This window comes from Planococcus citri, chromosome 5, assembly GCF_950023065.1.
Source record: "Planococcus citri chromosome 5, ihPlaCitr1.1, whole genome shotgun sequence".
Taxonomy (NCBI): Eukaryota; Metazoa; Arthropoda; class Insecta; order Hemiptera; family Pseudococcidae; genus Planococcus; species Planococcus citri.
In genome coordinates this window covers 58,853,343-58,876,498 of record NC_088681.1, presented here as the reverse complement: position 1 = coordinate 58,876,498, position 23,156 = coordinate 58,853,343, and the positions used below count along the sequence as shown (strand labels likewise).

The window sequence follows — 23,156 nt, the reverse complement described above, 5'->3', positions numbered from 1 at the left end:
ATTGAAAATCGCGCTGGAGGCTCCAGAATGGCTGGAAGTTGTGAAATTTGGATTTGGGGGGTTAGTTTTGGACAAAATGCAGCGATTTACGTTAATTTCTAAAATTTCCACACAAACGGGAAACTTTTGATTTTTTGGATTTTTTAATTTTGAAAAAATCTGGTCAGAAAGCCACTTTTGAGGTGTCACTCTCAAAATCGGCTCAAGTGCGGATAATGTCGTTAAACAGGTCCAGTATAATACACAACTTGATTTTTAGCTGCCCAACTGCATATTCACACCTTCTGAAGAATATTCAAAATTCTGGAGAAATTGAAAAATCGCGCTGGAGGCTCCAGAATGGCTAGAAATTGTGAAATTTGGATTTGGGGGGTTAGTTTTGGACAAAATGCAGCAATTCACGTTAATTTCAAAAATTTCCACACGAATGGTTATCTTTTGATTTTTTGGATTTTTTAATTTTGAAAAAAGCTGGTCAAAAAACCACTCTTGAGGTGTCACTCCCAAAATCGGCTCAAATGTAGATAAACGTGTTAAACAGGTCCAGTATAATACACGACCTGATTTTTAGCTGTCCAACTGCATATTCACACCTTCTGGAGAAAATTAAAAATTCTGGAGAAATTGAAAAATCGCGCTGGAGGCTCCAGAATGGCTGGAAATTGTAAAATTTGGATTTGGGGGGTTAGTTTTGGACAAAATGTAGCGATTCGCGCAAATTTCTAAAATTTTCACATAAACTGGAAACTTTGGATTTTTTAATTTTTGAAAAAAGCTAGTCAAAAAGCCACTTTCAAGGTGTCACTCTCAAAATCGGCTGAAATGAGGATAAACTCGTTAAACAGGTCGAGTGTAATATACAACTCAATTTTTAGCTGCCCAACTTCATATTCACGCCTTCTGGAGCAAATTCAAAATTCTGGAGAAATTGAAAAATCGGGCTGGAGGCTCCAAAATGGCTGGAAATGGTGAAATTTGGATTTGGGTAGTTGATATTAGTTTTGGGACTTATTTTGACCATTTTTATTGATCAAGTACGTACTTTTTTAAAAAAAGCATAAATCACCAAAAACAGTCAATTTTGAATTTTCAAAAATTCGCCAAAAATCGAAAAATTAACGTGGGCAGCTGAAAATTTGGCTTTGGGGGTTTTAGACTATGCTCTATCCAAAAATCGCGGTACCGTTCAAATCGGAGTGTGACACCTCAAGAGGTTCCCTTGTAAGAACTGTTCAGTAATTTTATACTTGTACATATTGAAGAGAAGAAAAGGGCACGACACATACAGCAATTTTTTCAAAGTAATGTAATTTCACATCATATGTGACCCGCTCTGACAAAACCGACCGTTTCGACAAAATTTCAAAAAATGTTTTTTTCTCAAAAATCTGATCTTTCAACCCTTAAAACTCATTTTAAACACGATTATTTTGTACACTTTTTTTTGTCGAAACGGTCGGTTTTGTCAGAGCGGGTCACATATACCATAATTTTTCGATAACTTTTCCAATTTTCGAAAAAATATCCCAATTACAGCTCAATATATCACAATGCATCAATATCAATGATGAAAAATGCAACCACACGATATCTAAAGAATAAATCTGACAATTTCCATTTTAGGTAATCTAATTAATTTTCTCAAGTAGGTAACCACTCGATTTCATTATTTACTTTCATACGTATGTAAAAATGTATGAAGTACCTAAGTAGTCACTCGTAAGATACACGCCTTCCAAGAAACGATCGAATTCATAAAGTAACAACGATATTGCATCAACTTGCCCAAAATTGGTTTCAAAAACATATTTAATGATTATTCAACTCTTGAATTGCTTCGAGTTCACACTTCCGCAGAATGAGAAAACATTGCATCAAATTGCCTAAAATCTCTCTCAAAAGAGATACGAGTAGGTATTTAAACACAGCTCGATTCATTAAAGAGTCAGTTGAAAAAGCAATCGATACTTTCGGCAGCGTTTGCTATTGTTTCGAAGTAAGCTTTATTTCGTGAAATTGTCTACATAAATACCTATGACTAACAAAAAAATGAAATTCGTGCAAATTTTATTTTCATCATTGGTCATTGCCGGTGTTTTTGGTTCGGATAATGAATGGTGGAAACATGCCAACATTTACGAAATATATCTGAGATCGTTTAAAGACAGCGATGGCGATGGAATCGGCGACATTAAAGGTCTTATTTTCAAACTGGACTACCTGGTTGATATTGGAGTGGATACTGTATACCTGACTCCATTTTACCCTTCTTCGATGGCTGATGGTGGTTACGATATAACAGATTACAAAGGAATTGATTCAGTTTATGGAACTATGCAAGACTTTGAAGAGCTGATGAAAGAAATGAACGCTAAAGGTTGATAATCCAAACGTCATTAAAATATTTACCTACCTACATAGTTATTTTTAAAAAAATTAGGTACTTACATCGAGTTCTTTCATTTTTAAATAGGTCTTCATCTTGTCATCGACTTAGTTATAAATCACAGCAGCGATGAGCACGAATGGTTTCAAAAGTCAATAAATAAAATAGCTCCATACTCCGATTACTACATTTGGGCCAATCCAAAAGGTAACGATTGGAATGGCAAACCTATCCCACCAAATAATTGGGTAAGTTCTGTAAACGATGAATAATACTAAACTTAATGTTTAGCCACATTTTTATTGAATTTACCTACTAGTGTTTTGAATCACGATTTTCATTTTGTTGCGATTTTATAGTTCAGTTTGGGATCAATACACGATAGCGGAAGTGCTTGGACGTGGAACGAGAATAGAAAACAGTTCTACCTTCATCAAATGATAACAAAACAACCAGATTTAAATTTAAGGAATGAAGATGTCAAAGCGGAAATAAAAGTAAAATGACAAATCTTATCTCGCACAAATCTTGAATGTACCTAAACCTATCCCAATGTAAACTGATTCACTGTTTCAGAACATAATGAAGTTTTGGCTGGAAAAAGGTGTGTCAGGATTTCGAGTGGATGCACCAATGATGTTCATGGAAGACGAACAACTCAGAGATAATCCAACAGTACCTCCTGATGCAAACATGTTCACAGTTTTCAGCTTTTGCGAATACACTTACAATCACCCAGATACATTCAGATTCATAGGCGAACTAAACGTATTTCTTCAACAATTTGATCGAAAGAGCAGAAGGAAAAATCAAACGTAAGAAATATTTCAAATAATATTTCTTCGCTTGGAATTACTATTTTTTTCTCTTAAATATGAAAAATCGCAAGAGGTAAATAATGTACCTATCTAATTTTCCAATCAGGGTATTCATCGGAGAAACATATGGATCAATGGAGACAGTAATCAAGTACTACGGAACAAAACGTTACCCACTATTTAATTTGCCTCTGAATTACTTTTCCGTTGAATTATTGGGTCGATATCTAGATGCTCATCAGCTTCACAATAACCTTCAAACTTGGTTAGATAAAGTTCCAAAAAATATGCAGTCAAGTTGGGCAGTAAGTTAAAAAATTGTTCACACTTCACAGAATCGCTTGTCTTGAAGAAAATAAAAATAAATACCTACTTATTTATATGTATTTTAATTTCACTTATAGCTGGGTAATCACGATTTTGGTAGAGTTGCGCATTATTTCACCTCTGAATATAACTCCATTCTATTGGCATTGGTAACCATGTTACCCGGAGCATCTGTCATATATTATGGCGAAGAACTTACCATGGGAGCGAACAAGCTAGTTCCAAATAATGATCCCTACATGAGAAGTCCTTTTCGCTCACCAATGCATTGGGATGATACGAGAAATTCAGGTAAATTATATCTCAATCATTCAGTAAATTACCTTGATATTTTATTCATTCGTCTGTATGCAGGTTTCACCTCTGGTGGAAACGCTTGGCTACCAGTACATCCAAATTACTGGCATTCAAATGTACAAACTCAAAAAACCTACGAAAACAGCAGTTTGAACTATTTCAAAGATTTGACATCTCTTCGGAAAACTGACACTTTGAAATATGGTGATTTGAAGTTCCACATCGTATCCAAATGGGTGATGGCCTATTCCAGAACTTACAAAGGGACCAGTTACATCATAGTGATGAATTTGGGAACAGAAACTCAGCCCATAGATTTATACGATGTCGTGAATAACATTTCAACAATTCTGACTGTTGTGGCTTGCAGTCCGAATTCTGGATACAAGAAAGGGTAAAGAGATTACTTTCATCTGAAGCTTCAGTTTTATTTTCAAAGATATATGTATTTGGACTTACTGATTGAAAAACTGTTTAATTTTTGACAGGTATGAAATGAAAACGACGCCGAATTATCCCACAGCATCCCTTCTCAGACCACATTCTGTTGTTGTGCTAAGCTCCAAGTAATTTCACTCAAGGAAATGCAAAGTCCACTCAAAATTCTTCAGAATGAAACTAATATTAACTTTATAGGTAGTACTCATTTTTAAGTATGAATGAATAGAAATAGGTAACTTATTTTATAGACTATCAGCTTGAAATAATAAACAGATAATAATACCTCAATATCTAAAATATTTTTTAATGCAAATTAATACAGGCAGTCAACCCAACGATATTTTTCAAGGAAAGTAACTTTAATAACCTTTTTTCACCAAAAAAGGAACTAAAAATTTTCAGTTTCGTAAAAATACTTTTATCAATATTCATGCACGAAAATTGAAAGCAAAAATTTAACAGGAAGGGGATAGAAACTTTTATAACATGAAAAAAAATCAATAAAACGATCAAAAAATTCAATCCAGAGACTGTCGAATGGGAGGTGTGAGAGGAGGTGTGACCCTCCCCCTACCCAGAAAGAAAAAATTTGTTTAAAAGTTGTGAATTTTTTGGAAAAATTGGGTGAACTGGAAATCCTAAAATGACCAATAAAAATATTGAAAATTTTTAGGTGGTGCAATAATTATTGTCTACCTACTTAAAATTGATAATAAAAAAAAAAAAAAAAAAAAAAAAAAAAAAAAAAAAAAAATAGGGGTAAAGTCTCTTTTTTAGGAAAAGTTTCACAATTTTTCAACTCCGAATTTAAAAAAAAAGTCTGAAAAATATCAGAAATTATTTTAAAAAGTTTGATAGGTAGGTATCTACATCTATGTATAATGTTGATAATGCAATGATTTTCTCTCAAAATCGAACTTAACGTCAACTTGACGGTGCATTTTTTAAGTTTTTGATAAATTTTTAAAAATCAAGTTTTGTGCCAAAAAATTATAAAAAATCAATATTTTTATCTAATTGACCTAAAACGCTAAAATTTGGGATATGTCCTATTTACGACCCGCCAAATCGATTGAAAATGGTTCCGAATGGTTTTGAGCAGTTCTGGAGCCTCCAGCATATTTTTCAAGCGTGGAATTTCCACAAAATTTTACCTATCAATAAAATTTGAAAACCAAAATTCACTCAGCACTTCAATATCGACATGCTGAATTGACTGGAGGTGGTTTCAAGTCGTTTTGGAGCCTCCAGTGACATTTTGGAAATTCCAATTTACCAAAAAAAGTCATCAAATTTGCCCCATTTTAACGTTACCACGTATGCTCGAGACTGGTGCTTGTTAATGACCCACTTTTGACTGATTACACACAATTTTTCCAAAATCACTGGGTTCAAGCTCGAAACCATCGTTTATTTTTTCAGTTTACACCCAAATTTTGACGAGCTGGACAGAAATACTGTATGGTTTCGAAATGGAACACAGTATGGAGTGCGAACTTCGATAACAGAGGTTTTTGAGGGCGCTGATTTCATTTTCAATCGGTCATTTGATCCCTAAATCCAAAACGGTCTCACAGGGAAGGGAGGGGGTAGGTATAAAATTCAAAATTTTCAACAAAAAAAATGCATTAGTATCGAAATGAGGTTTTTAAGCGTTCTAATTTTATTTTTGACATATATTTGATCCGAACACACGAAATAATATGGCCTTCAGGAGATCAATGTAACATTCAAATATTCCAAAAAGCATCGCATTTTTCAACATTTTTATCTCTTTTTATTTCCCTATTCTTTACATGGTTATTTTTGATCCACAGGTCAAATGGTCGATTAAATTGAAACCAACGCCCTCAAAAACCTATAACTAAATAGCAATATTTTATTTTTCAATCTGTTACATTCAGAGGCCCTATTTCAAGGCAATGCCATTTTTTTCGAAAACGAGCAAAAACAGGAAAAAATTGGTGTAAGGAAGTGAAAATACATACTTAGTACAAAGCATTCTCGGTGTATTTGTTTATACAATGTTGCAAAATATTTTTTATGTTCAGCTCAATTTTTCATGTGGACCACTATTTGATATTTATGTCATATCAGAATGAAATTTGTACCCATGGCTGCATTTCCACAATACATTGACATCATTCCAAAATTTTACCATCAATGTATCACTGCATCACAACAGATCAGCATTTCAACACAGCACTTACACAGACATCAACGATGAAAAATGCGGCGACACGATATCTCAAGTACATTTTAATTGTAACGATTGCAAATGTGAATTATTTTCTGAAGTTACGTTACATGGTGTAATGTATCATAAGTGTTCGTAAGATATACCTACTGATTCATCTCCAATTAAACCATCGAATTAATAAGTTGACAAAAATATTGCATCGAGTTGCCCAACACAGCTCTCAAAAAATATATTTAAATACAAGTCCTCGATTTACAAAAAAGTCAGTCGAAAAGAAAGAACATTACTTATTTGATAAGTGCTCGATTAAAATTTAGTTTCGATTTGTGAAATCGTCCAACATGAAATTCGTGCTACTTTTATTTACTTCGTTGATCATTTCCAATGTCTTTGCTTTGGATAAGGAATGGTGGAAACACGCCAACATTTACGAAATATATATGAAATCGTTCAAGGACAGCGATGGCGATGGAATCGGTGACATTAATGGTATAATTTCCAAACTGGACTACCTGGTTGAAATTGGAGTGGATACCGTGTACCTGACACCATTTTACCCTTCTTCGATGGCTGATGGTGGTTACGATATAACAGATTACAAAGGAATTGATTCAGTTTATGGAACTATGCAAGATTTTGAACAGCTGATAAAAGAAATGAACAAATAAAACAGCCCCATATACCGATTTCTACGTTTGGGCTAATCCAAAAGGATATGATTCGAATGGCAAACCTATCTTACCAAATAATTGGGTAGGTATCAAGTCTATAGTTAATCATGTTTTTATTTGATCTTCTCCCAACTAATCATCAATTTGAATGATTTCAGTTCAGTTTTGTATCATTTGAAGAGAAAGGAAGTGCATGGACTTGGAACGAGAAAAGAAAACAGTTCTACCTTCATCAGCTGATAAAAAAACAACCAGATTTGAATTTAAGGAATAAAGAAGTCAAAGCAGAAATAAAAGTAAAATTACCCTTCCTTCGTTATAAGTATGTATTTTAACTTGTGAATATTCATTCGAAGTTTCACCTGTGGTTCTAGGGCATTATGAAATTTTGGCTAGAAAAAGGTGTATCAGGATTTCGAGTCGATGCACCGATGCTGTTCATGGAAGACGAACAACTTCGAGATAATCCACCACCCAAGCTTGATGCAAACATATTCACAGTATTTGGAGAATGCGAACGTACTTTAAACCATCCAGATACATTCAGGTTCATAAACGAATTGAATGTATTTCTTCAGCAATACGATCGAAAGAGTAGAAAGAAAATTCAATTGGAGACAGTAATGAAGTACTATGGAACAAAACGATTCCCAGTATTTAACCTGCCTCTAAATTATCGTTTCGTCGGCCTGGCCGGATATCTGGACGCTTATCAACTTCGCGATTTTCTTCGAGCTTGGTTGGATAAAGTTCCAAAAAATATGCACATTAACTGGGCAGTAGGTTGAAATTCACACAATGCTGGAGTTTGGTCTTCAATGAATCAAAAATATTATATCAATTAGATTTTAATCAAATAGTACATATTTTTATTATTTTCTTTTTTTTTTTTTTTTGGTAGCTGGGTAACCACGATTTTGGTAGAGTTGCGCATTATTTCAACACTGAATACAACTCCATTCTATTGGCATTGGTAACCATGTTACCAGGAACACTCGTCATATATTTTGGCGAAGAACTTACCATGGGAGCGAACAATCTAGTCATAAATGATGATATTTATTTGAGAAATCCTCATCGTTCACCGATGCATTGGGATGATACAAGAAATGCAGGTAAGTCCACGCATCCTAAATAATTTTTTTTTGCTTTGAGGGGGAGAGCTGGGGGTTGTGAGATTATGAATGAGCCAAAGTGATATATTCAGCTTTAAAAAAATTACAAATGTGGCGGAAATTGCCCAAAAGAAACACGAAAGGCTTCATGCACACAAATGTTGACTTCAAAATTCATGAAACGAAAGGGATTGAAGCATGACATGGGGAAATCTAAAATTTCAAGAGTGCTTGACAAAACCCTATTCAGATTCTCTCACTTATTAAATAACTCGACATTATTATGTTCATCTCAATGCAGGTTTCACTTCTGGTGAAAAATCTTGGCTCCCGGTGCATCCAAATTACTGGCATTACAACGTGCAAACTCAAAAAACCTACGAAAACAGCAGCTTGAACTATTTCAAAGATTTAACATCTCTTCGAAAAACTGACACGGTGAAATACGGTGATTTGAAGTTCCACATCGTATCCAAATGGGTGATGGCTTATTCCAGAACTTACAAAGGAACCAGTTACATCGTAGTGATGAATTTGGGAACAGAAACTCAGCCCATAGATTTATACGATGCCACGAATAACATTTCAACAACTCTGACGGTAGTGGCTTGCAGTCCAAATTCTGGATACAAGAAAGGGTAAAAAATTTATAAAGATTATCTTCTTCTAAGGCCTCAGTTCTTGGTAAAGATATGTTTGGACTTACTACATAATTAAAAAACTGTTAATTTTTGATAGATATGAAATGAAAACGACGCCGAATTATCCCACTGCATCCCTTCTCAGACCACATTCTGTTGTTGTACTAAGCTCCATGTGATTTCACTCACAGAAATACTACAGAATGAAACTAATATTAATTTTATACTCATTTTTAAGTAATAAACAGATAATAATAAACATATTTTTCAATTCAAAAGTACAGCCAGACATCCCAACGATAAATATATTTTTTAAAGCCACTTTAGAAATTCTTATTCGCCAAAAAAGAAATAAAAATTTCCAGTTTTTCAAATATTTTCATAAATATATTCATTGAGCACGGTAGAAACTTTAATAACATGAGAAAGAAGTCAATAAAACAATCACAAAATTAAATTAAGAGACGTCTCGAACGGCGGGGAGGGGGAGGGGTTCCCTCCTCAACAGAAAAAATTTAAGGCGAAAATATGTGAATTTTTGGGGAAAATTGGGTGAGTTGAAAATCCTAAAATGACTCACAAAAATTTTGAAATTTTGAAAGTTTTTGGGAGGTGCAATATTTTTAACAAAAAAAAAAAAAAAAATACTTACGAGTAGAAAAGTTGGTGTAGAGTCTCTTTTTTAATGAAAGTTTTAAATCATGATTATTTTTTTCTCAAGTCAACTCAGTGCTTACAAGGGAACCTCTTGAGGTGTCACACTCTGATTTGAACGGGACCGCGATTTTTGGATAGAGCATAGTCTAAAACCGCCAAAACCACATTTTCAGCTGCCCATGTTCATTTTTCGATTTTTGGCGAATTTTTGAAAATTCAAAATTGACTGTTTTTGGCAATTTATGCTTTTTTTAAAAGTACGTACTTGATCAGAAAAATGGTCAAAATAAGTCCCAAAACTATTATTAATTACCCAAATCCAAGTTTTACCATTTCCAGCCATTCTGGAGCCTTTTTTGACCAACTTTTTTCAAAATTAAAAAATCCAAAAAATCAAAATATAACCGTTTGTGAGAAAATTTTTGAAATTTGTGCGAATCGCTGTATTTCTTCAAGAACCAACCCCCGAAGCGCAAATTCTACTATTTCCATCCGTTTTGGAGCGAGAGTGACACCTCAAAAAACCACTCTTGAAGTGTCACTCTCAAAATCGGCTCAGATGTGGATAAACTCGTTAAACAGGTCGAGTGTAATATGTACAATTCGATTTTTAGCTCCCCAACTGCATATTCACGCCTTCTGGAGCAAATTCAAAATTCTGGAGAAATTAAAACTTGCGCTGGAGGCTCCAGAATGGCTGGAAATTGTAAAGTTTTGATTTGGGGGGTTAGTTACGGACAAAATACAGCGATTCGCGCAAATTTCAAAAATTTCCTCATAAACGGTTATATTTTGATTTTTTGTTTTTTTTTTTAATTTTGAAAAAAAGCTGGTCAAAAAACCACTCTTGAGGTGTCACTCCGAAAATCGGCTCAAATGTAGATGCACTCAATAAACAGGTCGAGTGTAATTCACAACTCGATTTTTAGCTGCCCAACTGCATATTCACGCCGTCTGGAGCAAGTTCAAAATTCTGGAGAAATTGAAAAATCGCGCTTGAGGCTCCAGAATGGCTGGAAATGGTAAAATTTGAATTTGGGTAATTAATACTAGTTTTGGGACTTATTTTAACCATTTTTACTGATCAAATAAGTACTTCTTTAAAAAAAGCATAAATCGCCAAAAACAGTCAATTTTGAATTTTCAAAAATTTGCCAAAAATCGAAAAATCAACTTGGGCAGCTGAAAATGTGGTTTTGGGGGTTTTAGACTATGCTTTTTCCAAAAATCGCGATCCCGTTCGAATCGAAGTGTGACACCTCAAGAGGTTCCCTTGTTAGAATTTCAAATCTTCAAAAATGAAAAAAAAAAAAAAAAAAAAATGACAAAATATCAGAAATTCATTTTTGAAACTTTGATAGGTGTAATTTTGATAATTCGTTTTCATTTTTCTCTCCAAGTCGAACATAAAGTCAGCTCGACGGCACATTTTTCAATTTTTGGTGATTTTTAAAAATCAAGTTTTGTTTCAAAAATTATTAAAAAAATCAAAATTTTATCAAAATTGACCAAGAGAACGCTGAAATTTGGAATATGCCCTATTTTAGACCCGCCAAATCGATTGGAAATGGGTTCGAATTATTTTGAGCAACTCTGTAGCTTCCGGTACATTTTTGAAGCGTGAAATTTCCCCAAAAGTTTACCAATTAATAAAATTTGAAAACCAAAATTCACTCTGCACCTCATTGACATGCCGAATTGACTGGAGGTGGTTTCAAATTGTTTTGGCGCCTCTAGTGTACCTCACCTTCCACTTTCAAGGTAATTCTCGATCCACAAGTCAAATGGCCGATAAAATTACGAGGTTGATGTTTTTTATTAGGGTGATGAATTTTTGTATTTCACAGGGTTCGTCAGGGATAGCAGGTGGGTTTTCTTTTATTTGCAGTGTAAGTCTGTTTTGTTTTAGTTGGGGACAGTTGAAAAGTATGTGTTGAATGGACGTGGGTTCGTTTCTGCAAAATTGGCATGGGGGTTTTGGTTCTTTTTGATATAAGTGGTTATGAGTAATTTTTGTGTGGCCTATTCTTAGTCTAGTAATAAGGATTTCTTCTTTTCTGTTCAGGTGGCCTAGATTTTTCCAGGGGAGGATTGTTTTTTTATGTTGGAAAAGTTTGTTTGAAGTTTGTTGTGACCAAAAGTTCTGCCAGTTGGTAAATGTGTTATGAGTGATTAGAGATTTAATATCATTGGGAGTGAGAGAGGTGAGAGGGGTGGGGGCAGTGGCTGTTTTTGCTAATCTATCAACGGTTTCGTTTCCAGTGATACCTATGTGGCTGGGAACATACATGAAGCTAATTGAGTAATCATAATTTTGGAGGTTAAAAAGGGACTATGTATGTCTTGGACTATGGGATGGTCAGAAAAAATGTTTTGAATGGATAGCAGTGAACTTAGTGAGTCGCTTTGGATTAAGAATTTTTTATTTTCTGATTGAATGGAAATTATATCTATTAGGCAATGTTTTATGGCAGTGAGTCCAGCAGTAAAAATTGAGGCACAGTTGGGAATTTTGAAACTGAGAACTTTGTCATTTATTGAGTATCTGTGAAGCATAAGTTGTTATATTCTGTATAGTTTGATAACAGTTCTAAGTAATGACTCTTGATTGATGAAGGGGAGTGATCATGTTTTGGGTAGTTTCTTAAGTAGAATTCCATCTGTATAGGTTTGAGAGACCAAGGGGGATAAGATATTGGTTTATGGATAAGGTTTTCTAGGTCAATTTGTAGGTTGTTCATATTTTTGATAAATTCTGGGATTGGACCTGAAGTATGGTGGAAATGCTGAGAGCTGTAGACCTTGAGTGATTTTTGGAGAGGGTGAGATGGATTATTTGCAACAGTTGTTAAGAATTTGTTTGTCATGAGAATTTTCCTAAAATCAGGAGGAAGCTCTGCAGCTTCACAATAAATGCTATCAATTGGAGACGAATAGAGAGCACCTATGCAGATGCGCAAGGAGGAATTTTGAACAGTTTTGAGAATGTTATAAGTTTTATTTGAGAGGATTGTAAAGCATGGACTTCCATATTCAATTTTACTACGTATCAGAGCTTTGTACAAGTGGAGTAATAGTTGTCGTGATGGGTTATACTTTGGATTTTTGACAATTTTTAGTAAATTTAAACGTTTGTTAAGTTGAGCTTTTATGTTGAGAAAATGAGGAGTCCAAGTAAGTTTTTTATCAAAAGTAAGTCCGAGGAATTTGGTAGTTGGTTTAAAAACTAAAGGATGTCCTTTAAATTCAAGGATAGGTTCTGGGTAAGTTTTATTTCTCTTAGTAAAAAGTATACAGTGAGTTTTAGATTCAGAAAATGTTAGTCCATTTGATTCAGCCCATTTTTCAATACAATTGAGAGTTTTTTGGATCATTTCTGAGGCTAGTTTGATGTTATTTGAGCGTATTGAAATGTTTATATCATCTGCAAAAATTCTTAAGGAAAGAGGTTGGGGAATAATACTATACATAGATATCATCAATTAGGAGTATAAATATGATGGTGCTAAGCAACAGAGCCTTGAGGGACTCCATTATCAATATCAAAAAGTTCTGAGTATGTATGTATAGCAATATTCTATTTTTTCAACCTGTTACATTCAGAGGCCCTATTTCAGGGCAATCTTTTTTATTTCGAAAACGAGCAAAAACAAGCAAAAAGTGAAAGTACATATTCTTACCTACTACAAAGCATTCTCACTATTGCAGTGTATTTATTTATACAATCCTGCAAAATGTTTTTCATGTACGGCTCAGTTTTTTATCTGCAGTTCTATGGGATATGTCACAACGAGCGAAATTTGGAACCAATGATTTATTATCACAATACTTAGATATCATTCCAAAATTTTACAATCAATCTGTCACTGTATCACAACAGATCAGCATTTCAACACACTCACCTACACAAATATCAGTGATGAAAAATGTAACGATACGATATCTCAAGTGCCTACATCCACTTGAAGTAACCTTTCAATTATAATATTGCATCAAGATACCCTGCTCTCAAAACAGACACCTGACAATTCGTCGACTCACGAACTGGCTTCGAGTTCCGAGAGTGAGAAAAAAAAAACAAAAACAAAAACATCGCATCAAGATACCCGATATCACTCTCAAAAAATATATTTAAATACGAGTACTCGATTCACGAAAGAATAAGTTGAAAAGAAAGAATATTATTTGATAGGTGACGTACAGTGATTGTTTAAAATTGAATTTCGTTTCGCGAAACCGTCCAACATGAAATTCGTGCTACTTTTATTTCCCTCATTGATCATTATTTCCGATGTCTTTGCTTTGGATAAGGAATGGTGGAAACACGCCAACATTTACGAAATATATCTGAGATCGTTCAAAGACAGCGATGGCGATGGAATCGGTGATATCAATGGCCTCATTTCCAAACTGGACTACCTGGTTTATATTGGAGTGGATACCCTGTACTTGACACCATTTTACCCTTCTTCGATGGCTGATGGTGGTTACGATATAACAGATTACAAAGAAATTGATTCTGTTTATGGAACTATGGAAGATTTTGAACAGCTCATGAAAGAAATGAACAAAAAAGGTATAGGTACCTACGTAGATATCATACCAAACGTGTAATTCCAATATTTAGCTAGGTACTTCAAAAAATGTTTGAACGAGTTATTTCGTTTTTAAATAGGTTTGCATCTCGTTATCGACTTGGTTATAAATCACAGCAGTGATGAACACGAATGGTTTCAAAAGTCAATAAATAAAACCGCTCCGTACACCGATTACTACGTTTGGGCCAATCCAAAAGGATATGATTCGAATGGAAAACCTATCCCACCGAATAATTGGGTACATATTAAGTCTATAGTCATAGTTGGTCGTGTATTTTATTGGGATCTTCTCCCGACTAGTCATCATTCTGACATGATTTCAGTTCAGTGTTGAAGCATTTAGAGAGAGTGGAAGTGCTTGGACTTGGAACGTGAAAAGGAAACAGTTTTATCTCCATCAAATGATAAAAAAACAACCAGATTTGAATTTAAGAAATGAAGCACTCAAAGCAGAAATAAAAGTACAAAAAATGACTTTTCTCTGTTTATAAGTATTTTTCAACTTTTGAATATTCATTCGAACTATTTGTGGTTCTAGAGCATCATGAAATTTTGGCTAGAAAAAGGTGTGTCAGGATTTCGAGTCGATGTACCGATGCTGTTCATGGAAGACGAACAACTTCGAGATAATCCACCACCGAGGCTCGATGCAGACATATTGACAGTATTTGCTGAATGCGAATATACTATTAATCAACCAGATACATTCAGGTTCATAAACGAATTGAATGTATTTCTTCAGCAATACGATCGAAAGAGTAGAAGGAAAATTCAAACGTAATATTTCGTCATTGAACAAATTATGAAAAAAAAAAAAAAAAAAAAAAACAGAAAATAACGCCAACCTTACTTTAATTTCCAAACTATAGAGTATTTATTGGAGAAACGTACGGACAAGTGGAGATAGTAATGAAGTACTATGGAACAAAACGATTCCCAGTATTTAACATGCCTCTTAATTATCGTTTCGTCGGCATGACCGGATATCTGGACGCTTATCAACTTCGTGATTTTCTTCGAGCTTGGTTGGATAAACTTCCAAAACATATGCACTCGAACTGGGCAGTAAGTTGAAATTCACACAATACTGGAGTTTGGTCTTCAATATGAATAAAAAATATTACACATAAACATCTTTTAAAATGATTAATAAAACTGCATTTAATCAATCATAAAAATATTAGATCAATTAGATTTTAATCACGATCGTACATATTTTTAAAAAAAATTTCTACTATTATTTTTTTTTGTAGCTAGGTAATCACGATTTTGGTAGAGCTGCGCACTATTTCAACACTGAATACAACTCCATTCTATTGGCATTGGTAACCACGTTACGGGGAACACTCGTCGTATATTTTGGTGAAGAACTTAGCATGGGAGCGAACAATCTAGTCATAAAAGATGATTTGAGAAATCCTCATCGTTCACCAATGCATTGGGATGATACAAGAAATGCATGTAAGTCCACGCATCCTAAATAGTTTTTTTCTGGGAGGGGGAGGGCTGGGGGTTGTGAGATTATGAATGAGCCAAAGTAATATATTCAGCTTTAAAAAAAATTACAAATGTGGCGGAAATTGTCCAAAAGAAACACGAAAGGCTTCATGCATACAAATGTTGACTTCAAAATTCATGAAAAGAAAGGGATTGAAGCATGACATGGGGAAATCTAAAATTTCAAAAGTGCTTGACAAAACCCTATTCAGATTCTCTCACTTATTAAATAACTCGACATTATTATGTTCATCTCAATGCAGGTTTCACTTTTGGTGAAAAATCTTGGCTCCCGGTACATCCGAATTACTGGCGTCACAATGTACAAACTCAAAAAACCAACGAAAACAGCAGCTTGAATTACTTCAAAGATTTGACATCTCTTCGAAAAACTGACACGGTCAAGCATGGTGATTTGAAGTTCCACATCGTATCCAAATGGGTGATGGCCTATTCCAGAACTTACAAAGGGATCAGTTACATCGTAGTGATGAATTTGGGAACGGAAACACAGCCCATGGACTTATACGATGACGTCACAAATGTCATTAATTCAACAACTCTGACCATTGTGGCTTGCAGTCCAAATTCCGGATACAAGAAAGGGTAAAAATTATAAAGATTATCTTGTTCTAAGGCTTCAGTTCTTGGCAAAGATATATTTGGATTTACTGATTAAAAAACTGTTTAATTTTTCATAGATATGAAATGAAAACGACGCCGAATTATCCCACAGCATCCCTTCTCAGACCTCATTCTGTTGTAGTGCTGAGCTCCAGGTGATTCCACTCAGAAAAATTTAAATTCCACTCGACATTTTTCATAATACAAATATACGCCTCCACCCTGTTAGGGTACCACAAAAATGCGATTTCCAATGTCCTGTAAAGGATAAGGAACCACGACGACGACGATGTATTAATAATTAACAGATAATTATTTCTGTATTTGAATTATAATTCACGTGTGAGTGAAAATAAGGAGAAATAACCTATTTCATTGATAATAAACTACTGAATTTGTCAGCATGAAAAAATGAACGGATGAAAATAAACATATTTTTAATGCAAATACACGCAACCAGTTCCAATTTTTATTGTTTAGCATGATTTCATTTGCAACAAAACAAACACGATCGATAAACAATCTATCCATTTATGAATCCCCTTTTCAACACTCTTGGGTCATTTTCTAGCTAAAATTGAGTTGAAATTCAAAAAACTATCAAAGGGATCATCTGGAAGGTCTTCTCTGTTCTAATATCTGGAAAAATTGAATTTTTTGGGGAAAGCATCTCTGAAAATAGATTATACCATTTTTAGAAAATTCTTGAAAACTTTAAAATCGCGTACTTTCTGCTAAAATCTATGAAAACAATATCCCTAAATACCGACTACCAGCTCCCATTCTTCTTAAAACGTTTAAGAAGCACTCTTTTTGTTCCAAAATTGTTCAACCAAAGTTCTTTTTTTTTGCCAAATTTGCTTTTAAGGTTGTTTTTTTTTTTTACCAAAGCCCGAGTCAAAAAGTGTTAATTTTTGAGACAAAGATGTCAAAAAGCGTCAATTTTTGGCAAAATAGTCATAAAAGGCCATTTTTGGTACAATTGTTAAAAAGTACTTAGGTATCCATTTTTGTTAAAATTTTCAAAAAGTGCCCATTTCTGGTAAAATTGTCAAAAGGGGCCAATTTTTGCCAAAATTTTCAAACAGTCTTGTTCTTGCCAAAATTGCTTTGAAAAGTCCTGTTTTTGCTAAAATTGTCAAAAAAATTCCTGCTTTTCATCAAAATTATCAAAGAGTGTCAATTTTTGGCAAGTGTACAAAAAATTGTAATGTTTTGTCATCAAAATTCTGAGGAAGTGTTATTTGATAAAATAGTCCAATAGTCGTAATTTTTGCCAAAACTGTTAAGAAATTTGTGTTGTTGTTGTTATTTTTTTGCCAAAACGTCCTAAAAGCACGGATTTTGGACTTGCGTGCCTAAGAAGTTCTCATTATGTGATGAGCAGTATTGCCTTAACTGCCATAGGTGGTTCATGACGTAATTCCTCTATGGAATACATATTAGTGTACTCTAGGGTGGTTCAAAGAACAATAGAAAAAATTTTATGTTTTAATTTTTTGAGCTTACCCCCTAGAAGTGTTCCATTTGGTCAGAAAACACTTGACAAAAAATTTCAGGTCAAAAAAATAATATTTACATAAGAGTTGAATGTTGAGAAGGTATGAGCGCGTTGAGTGAAAACTTCCCACTGTTGCTCGCCGGGGAACGCAGCGTTGCATCCCTTTGTTGGATCAAAGCAGATTACAACACGTTATCCCCTCTACAATCCTCGGTGAGCTTTTTATAAATGTTATTATAATGATAAGTCAATGACAATTTTTCAATTCTGAAGATCACTGAAGGTGAAAATACATACAAAAGATTTGAAAAGTAAAGAAAAAAGTATGAGTATGAATGTAGAGGGTACTTGGGACTCCATGTTACCACTCTACAGTGGTAATTTGATGCCCAGGTCGGAGGCTGCACTGAACCAGGTGCAACGCCATCTGGTGGACTGGTTCAGGGAAGCTGACGGCCGAGAGTAAGATACAGAGTAGCTTCGCAGTTTCCTAATTCTTTCTAACCGAGCAGTACTTAGTTTTCACGCTGACTTGTACAGCTTTTGTAGGAAACGCCCTTTAGCAGAATCTTTCGCTTTGTTGAATGGTTATGATTGTACATCGTAGTAACGTGTACTATACCTTGTTTAATGTGCTTGAATAAATATTCAGAGTAAATCACCTTGGTCATTTATTGCGTTGATATATTTATAAGAGTACGTTTGTGTTGGGTAGAGCCGAGATAGGTATTTATACCTTGGTGACTTTTGGTCTAAACGGCCTTATCGTGTTAAGTGGCCTCAGAGCCAGATGGTATAAGTAGTCTGAGGACACTTAAGAGAAAGTTAAGGTTTTACCATTACATGAATTTGAGGTTGTATTATTCTATTCTACTTTGAAACCAAAGGGAAACAATTTATGGGATAAATTCATGTTGAAATATGAATATTTTATAAGATTCAGCACTTCTAGTTGAATAATTGATGTTTTATCAACTATTTTCAATTTAAGACCTGTTACTTTAAGAAAAATGGAATTTTTTGATTTAGATATAAATTCCATAATTCGGGTTCAAATGAATTCTACAGCCGAAAAATCATAATCAATACTTTGGAACAGTGTTGGCCATAACGATATTTTTTTTCGTTCCGTTATTTCGTTACGTTACAAAATTTATATTTTTTTAGTTACGTTTTTCGTTATGGTATTTTGTAACGAAAAAATTGCTGTAACAGTATTTTTCGATACACCTGTATTTACATTTTTTCGTTACGTTATTTTCGTTATTTCCGTTACAATTTTTTCGTTACAGAAGTGTTTTTTCAACGTATATTTTGATGTAAAATGCATTTGTGGCGGAAAAAATGTGACAAAAATAACGAAAATAACGTTACAAGAAGGTTCAAAATACCAGTGTAACGAAAAATATAGCGTTACAGCACTCAAAATCAGACAAATGAAAACACTGAAAACTCATTTTAGTCATTTTTTTTGACTTCACTTCAAATTTTCATAGCTAGAGCTACACAAATCAGAGTTTTTCAAGGGTTTGTTTTGTAATTTGTAACTAAAAAAATAACGAAAAAGGTAACAAAATTTTTCCGTTTTTTGTTACGTTACTTTCAGAAAAATATCGTTACGTTACGTTTCAGTTACACAACATCACATGATTAAAATAACGTTTTTGTTACAGTTCCGTTACCTGTAACGAAAAAAATTTCGTTATTTTCGTTTTTCGTTACAGTTACCGTTACGGGACGCCAACACTGCTTTGGAATAGTTGTTTTAAAAACCCCAAGAAAATTGGCATCACATAATAAGTTGTAGTGGGGGTGCCACTCTCAGTACAGTTGTGTAGAATCAACCACATTGAGCTTTGTTGTGTTTCCTGCGGCACCGTCGTGGGAAGTATTGTTCTTTTGCGCGGCCGTAGCTCTCAACATTCAACGCTTGTGCATGACCTCTAAATATTATTATTAGAGCTCGGATTTTTATGTGCTTAAAAAATCATTTTATGCGCATAAAATATGCATTTATTTTGATCAAATTATGACAAAATTTGCTCTTATTCATCAAAATATGCACTTTTATGCAACATCAATATGGGTAGGTATCTATAGAAAGGATTTTTCATTTCAAAGGTGAAGGAAGGCTAGAAAATTAAGAAATTCAAAAAAAGAGGTTAAAGTCTTCAATTTTATTTTGAATAATCAATTTTAGGTTAAGATACAAATCTCCTGAACGTAGTGAAAAAAAATTTTTAAATATTTTTTCAAGTTTTTCCATTTTTAATGAAAAATACTACCAAAAAATGATTATTGACCAAAATTTTCAAAATATGACTGAAAAATTGAAAAAATGGCTAAAATATGACGAACATGCGCTCAAAATGTCTAAAATATGCATTTATATGCATTAATACCCAAAATATGCAAAATATGCGCTATCAAGTTGGGCTCATTTTACTCATTGTGTGATTCGCAAAAATCCATAGGATATGCGTGATCTTCTGTGATGAATGAAAATATGACAAATCATAAAAATCCGAGCTCTAATTATTATTTTTCAACAAAACTTTTATGGTGTCATTTTTTTATCAAAAGGAACAAAATTAGGGGGTAAGACCTCAAGATTTCAAAAAAAATATTACATGAACCACCCTAGTGTACTCCTTCAATAAGAGTGGGAAAAACAGGTATACGTGTTCAATTCTTATGATCTGCAGTTCCGAGCACGGATCTCAAACCAACACGAATCACTCTTATTTTGATGTCTTACAAGTAAGCCAATCGCTGGCTTGGTACAAATACCATGTAAGTCCAAAATCCCAAACTTTTCAGGAGAACAAACAAACAAAATCTTGTTATTTGCAGTTTCAGATTGCATTATTAGTAGGTATTTTAGGGGTTTTAACGGTATGGTCTGATGATATTTTATAAGTTGATCAATTATAATTAGTTGATTAAAGTGCTTTGAAAGGACATATGAGGTTTCTACAGACTACATACAAGATTTTCATCATACTTAAGTACTACTTATGTGGTTTTTAAATTCGGATTCCTCGTTTTTTTTACTATAAAAACCACAAAAAAAGCATTTTTGAAAAAACGTGGACTTACGAGGTTTTTATACCAAGCTATCGCAATGCTGATTGTCAACAGTGAAAATACATAGGCAGGCGAGGGCCACCCCCCCCCCCCTATAAGTGATGTGTCCATTTTATTGGTTAATAAGGTGTTTGTTTCAACGTAAATTAACGTAATGTCGATTTAATTTATGGCTTCTTGGATCATCTATCCATTATCCAGACATGGAAAAGTTGTACCCAATATTTACTCGTATATGTCACCTTTTTACCAATAGCTGCAGCTGCACCTAATATTAGGGGATGCAAGAGAGAGGCAGTCAACTTGTGCAGTGTTAGAGGAAGGTTGAAATACCTTTCTTACTGGTTGTGTTCGCCCATCCTAAATTAATCAGGATATTGCAATGGTGAGTGTTTATCAGTCATTAATTCGATATCTGGTTGAGAGATGTGATTTTAATTTTTAATGCATCTCTGATTAATCTGCTTTACCTTTTTGTGCAATTGCCAGGTTTTTCTGTGGATGTTTTAATTGATCTAGTCAGATTGTCCTCTGACCATAGAGGCAAGGTACTCTCTAAATTTGAAACAGTCAATTTCACTGCTTAGCAGTCACGACATTTTGCCTTTTTAATTTAAAGCAGTAGTTTTTTTTACTGCAAAACAGTGAAAAATTACTGAATTGGTCAGTAAAAAATCATTTTGACTGACCAATTCAGTAATTTTTCACTGTTTTGCAGTAGAAAAGAACTACTGCTTTAAAAAAGCAAAATGTCGTGACTGCTTGACTGTTTCAAATTTAGAGAGTATGTAGTATTTGCCTTGCCCACACACGAGATAAATATTTATTCTAATTTAATATTTATTTAGTTTACTTTTGCTGGAATGTTTATAATTAATAATTACATCATTAAAGGAATATAAACTGTTCTGTTGAGGTGTTTTATTACATTTCAAGACATTTCTGGTGTAGTTGAGACTTAGTGTGATCTATAGCCTACCCATCCAAGCTAGTCAGGTAGAAGAGAAATATTCCCTCCCTAGGGAATAATTCTTGGAAAACCCCCACACAATAATTACAATAATTCTTACCATCTCCGATCATTCTAAGCCCCCTCTTTACATTTTTGTTTCGAAGTTTGCCAAACAATTTCATTTTCTATTTACATTGTGGAAATTGCATACTCTTTCGTAAGTTTACTTGTACCTGCATCGTGGACATAGCCTCATTTATTGTTCATAGTCCATACCTTTTTCAATACTCTTCGATCATTTTCAAGCTAAAAATGAATTCAACAAACTAACAAAGGGACCACCAAGGAAGATCTTCTTTGCTCTAACATCTGAAAAAATTGAATTTTTTGGGGAAACCGAGAAAGCATCTCTGAAAAGTGAAATTTTAGCGGTTTTGCTTGATTTTACATTTTTGATGAATTTTTGAAAACTTGAAAATCGAGGTCAATTCAGGCAAATTCTAGTCGATAATCTCAAAAGTAATTTTTTCATCAATTTTCAAATGCTAAATTTTGAAAACGGTAACTCCAGAAAAAGGGAAAAATTGTTTCTTACTCAATGTTACCTAAAGTGCCAAGAACCTAAAATTCCATCATGTACATGAAAACCAGTTCATCCGACCATGGCGAAGGGAGGATTCGAAACCTCATAGAAAAATCACAAACGAGACCAACCTCGACAGGACTTCGCTGGAATGCATGAATTCAGAGTTGAACACTTCAATACAAAACTAGGACCAAATTTCAAGATGCCATAATTCATTTCCATGTCTTCAAAAAAAAATATCAGTTAACAATTTTAAAAATGACTGAAAAGAATTAAAATTACGCTAAAAACTTCATAAATAATTATAATTGATATAAAAGCCATTTTTTATGAGACATTAGTTGAAAAAGTCAATCTCAAAAAAATCACATTTTCGCAGAAAAACATCGATCCTAAAACTTCTAAAAAAAAATATTCCAAAAATTAAAAAATTAAGTACCGTAAGCCCGCAGTTGAAATCTTGATCACGGCAATATTAGAACACAACGTTTCCAAAAATTCAACTAACGTTGATGGAAGCATTCTAATTTTAAAAATTAATCGTAGGTAACAATTATACCATGAACCGTAACCTATTGAGTAACCACTTCAACCTCACGTGCGCCGTACATACGAACATATGAAATACATATGAAATGAGCGATTAATTTCCAAATAAAATTGCCATTCAATTAACGGATAACTCGACGAAATAAGCGATAAAGCAATTCAATTTCAATCAAGTACCATTTTTTTTTAAATCTATCAAAATTTGAGGA

The 23,156-nt window shown here is 33.9% G+C and overlaps 3 protein-coding genes and 2 long non-coding RNA genes across 5 annotated transcripts in view; 3 read left to right on the top strand and 2 right to left on the bottom strand.

Annotated features, from left to right (window-relative positions):
- LOC135847534 (uncharacterized) overlaps positions 1 to 23,156 on the bottom strand; it is a 141,507-nt gene that overhangs the window by 70,521 nt on the left and 47,830 nt on the right. The window lies entirely within an intron of this gene.
- Positions 1,911 to 5,025, top strand: LOC135847507 (probable maltase). Its single transcript, XM_065367055.1, has 8 exons — positions 1,911 to 2,377; positions 2,474 to 2,634; positions 2,746 to 2,883; positions 2,963 to 3,201; positions 3,311 to 3,509; positions 3,609 to 3,822; positions 3,886 to 4,222; positions 4,317 to 5,025. Exons 1-8 carry the CDS (start codon positions 2,035 to 2,037, stop codon positions 4,396 to 4,398), a joined length of 1,713 nt encoding a protein of 570 aa, XP_065223127.1. The 5' UTR covers positions 1,911 to 2,034; the 3' UTR covers positions 4,399 to 5,025.
- On the top strand, positions 5,582 to 9,250 carry LOC135847508 (maltase A1-like). The gene is made up of 6 exons (XM_065367056.1): positions 5,582 to 7,222; positions 7,299 to 7,436; positions 7,515 to 7,919; positions 8,042 to 8,255; positions 8,557 to 8,893; positions 8,994 to 9,250. The coding sequence occupies exons 3-6, from the start codon at positions 7,521 to 7,523 to the stop codon at positions 9,073 to 9,075; spliced, it is 1,032 nt and encodes a 343-aa protein (XP_065223128.1). The 5' UTR covers positions 5,582 to 7,222; positions 7,299 to 7,436; positions 7,515 to 7,520; the 3' UTR covers positions 9,076 to 9,250.
- LOC135847506 (maltase 1-like) lies at positions 13,736 to 16,725 on the top strand. Its single transcript, XM_065367054.1, has 8 exons — positions 13,736 to 14,129; positions 14,229 to 14,389; positions 14,475 to 14,612; positions 14,690 to 14,928; positions 15,021 to 15,216; positions 15,405 to 15,612; positions 15,912 to 16,254; positions 16,350 to 16,725. The coding sequence occupies exons 1-8, from the start codon at positions 13,799 to 13,801 to the stop codon at positions 16,429 to 16,431; spliced, it is 1,698 nt and encodes a 565-aa protein (XP_065223126.1). The 5' UTR covers positions 13,736 to 13,798; the 3' UTR covers positions 16,432 to 16,725.
- LOC135847304 (uncharacterized) lies at positions 21,767 to 23,001 on the bottom strand. The gene is made up of 2 exons (XR_010559139.1): positions 22,838 to 23,001; positions 21,767 to 22,622 (listed from the first exon to the last, which is right to left on the bottom strand). It is a non-coding gene; the product is annotated as an uncharacterized LOC135847304 (long non-coding RNA).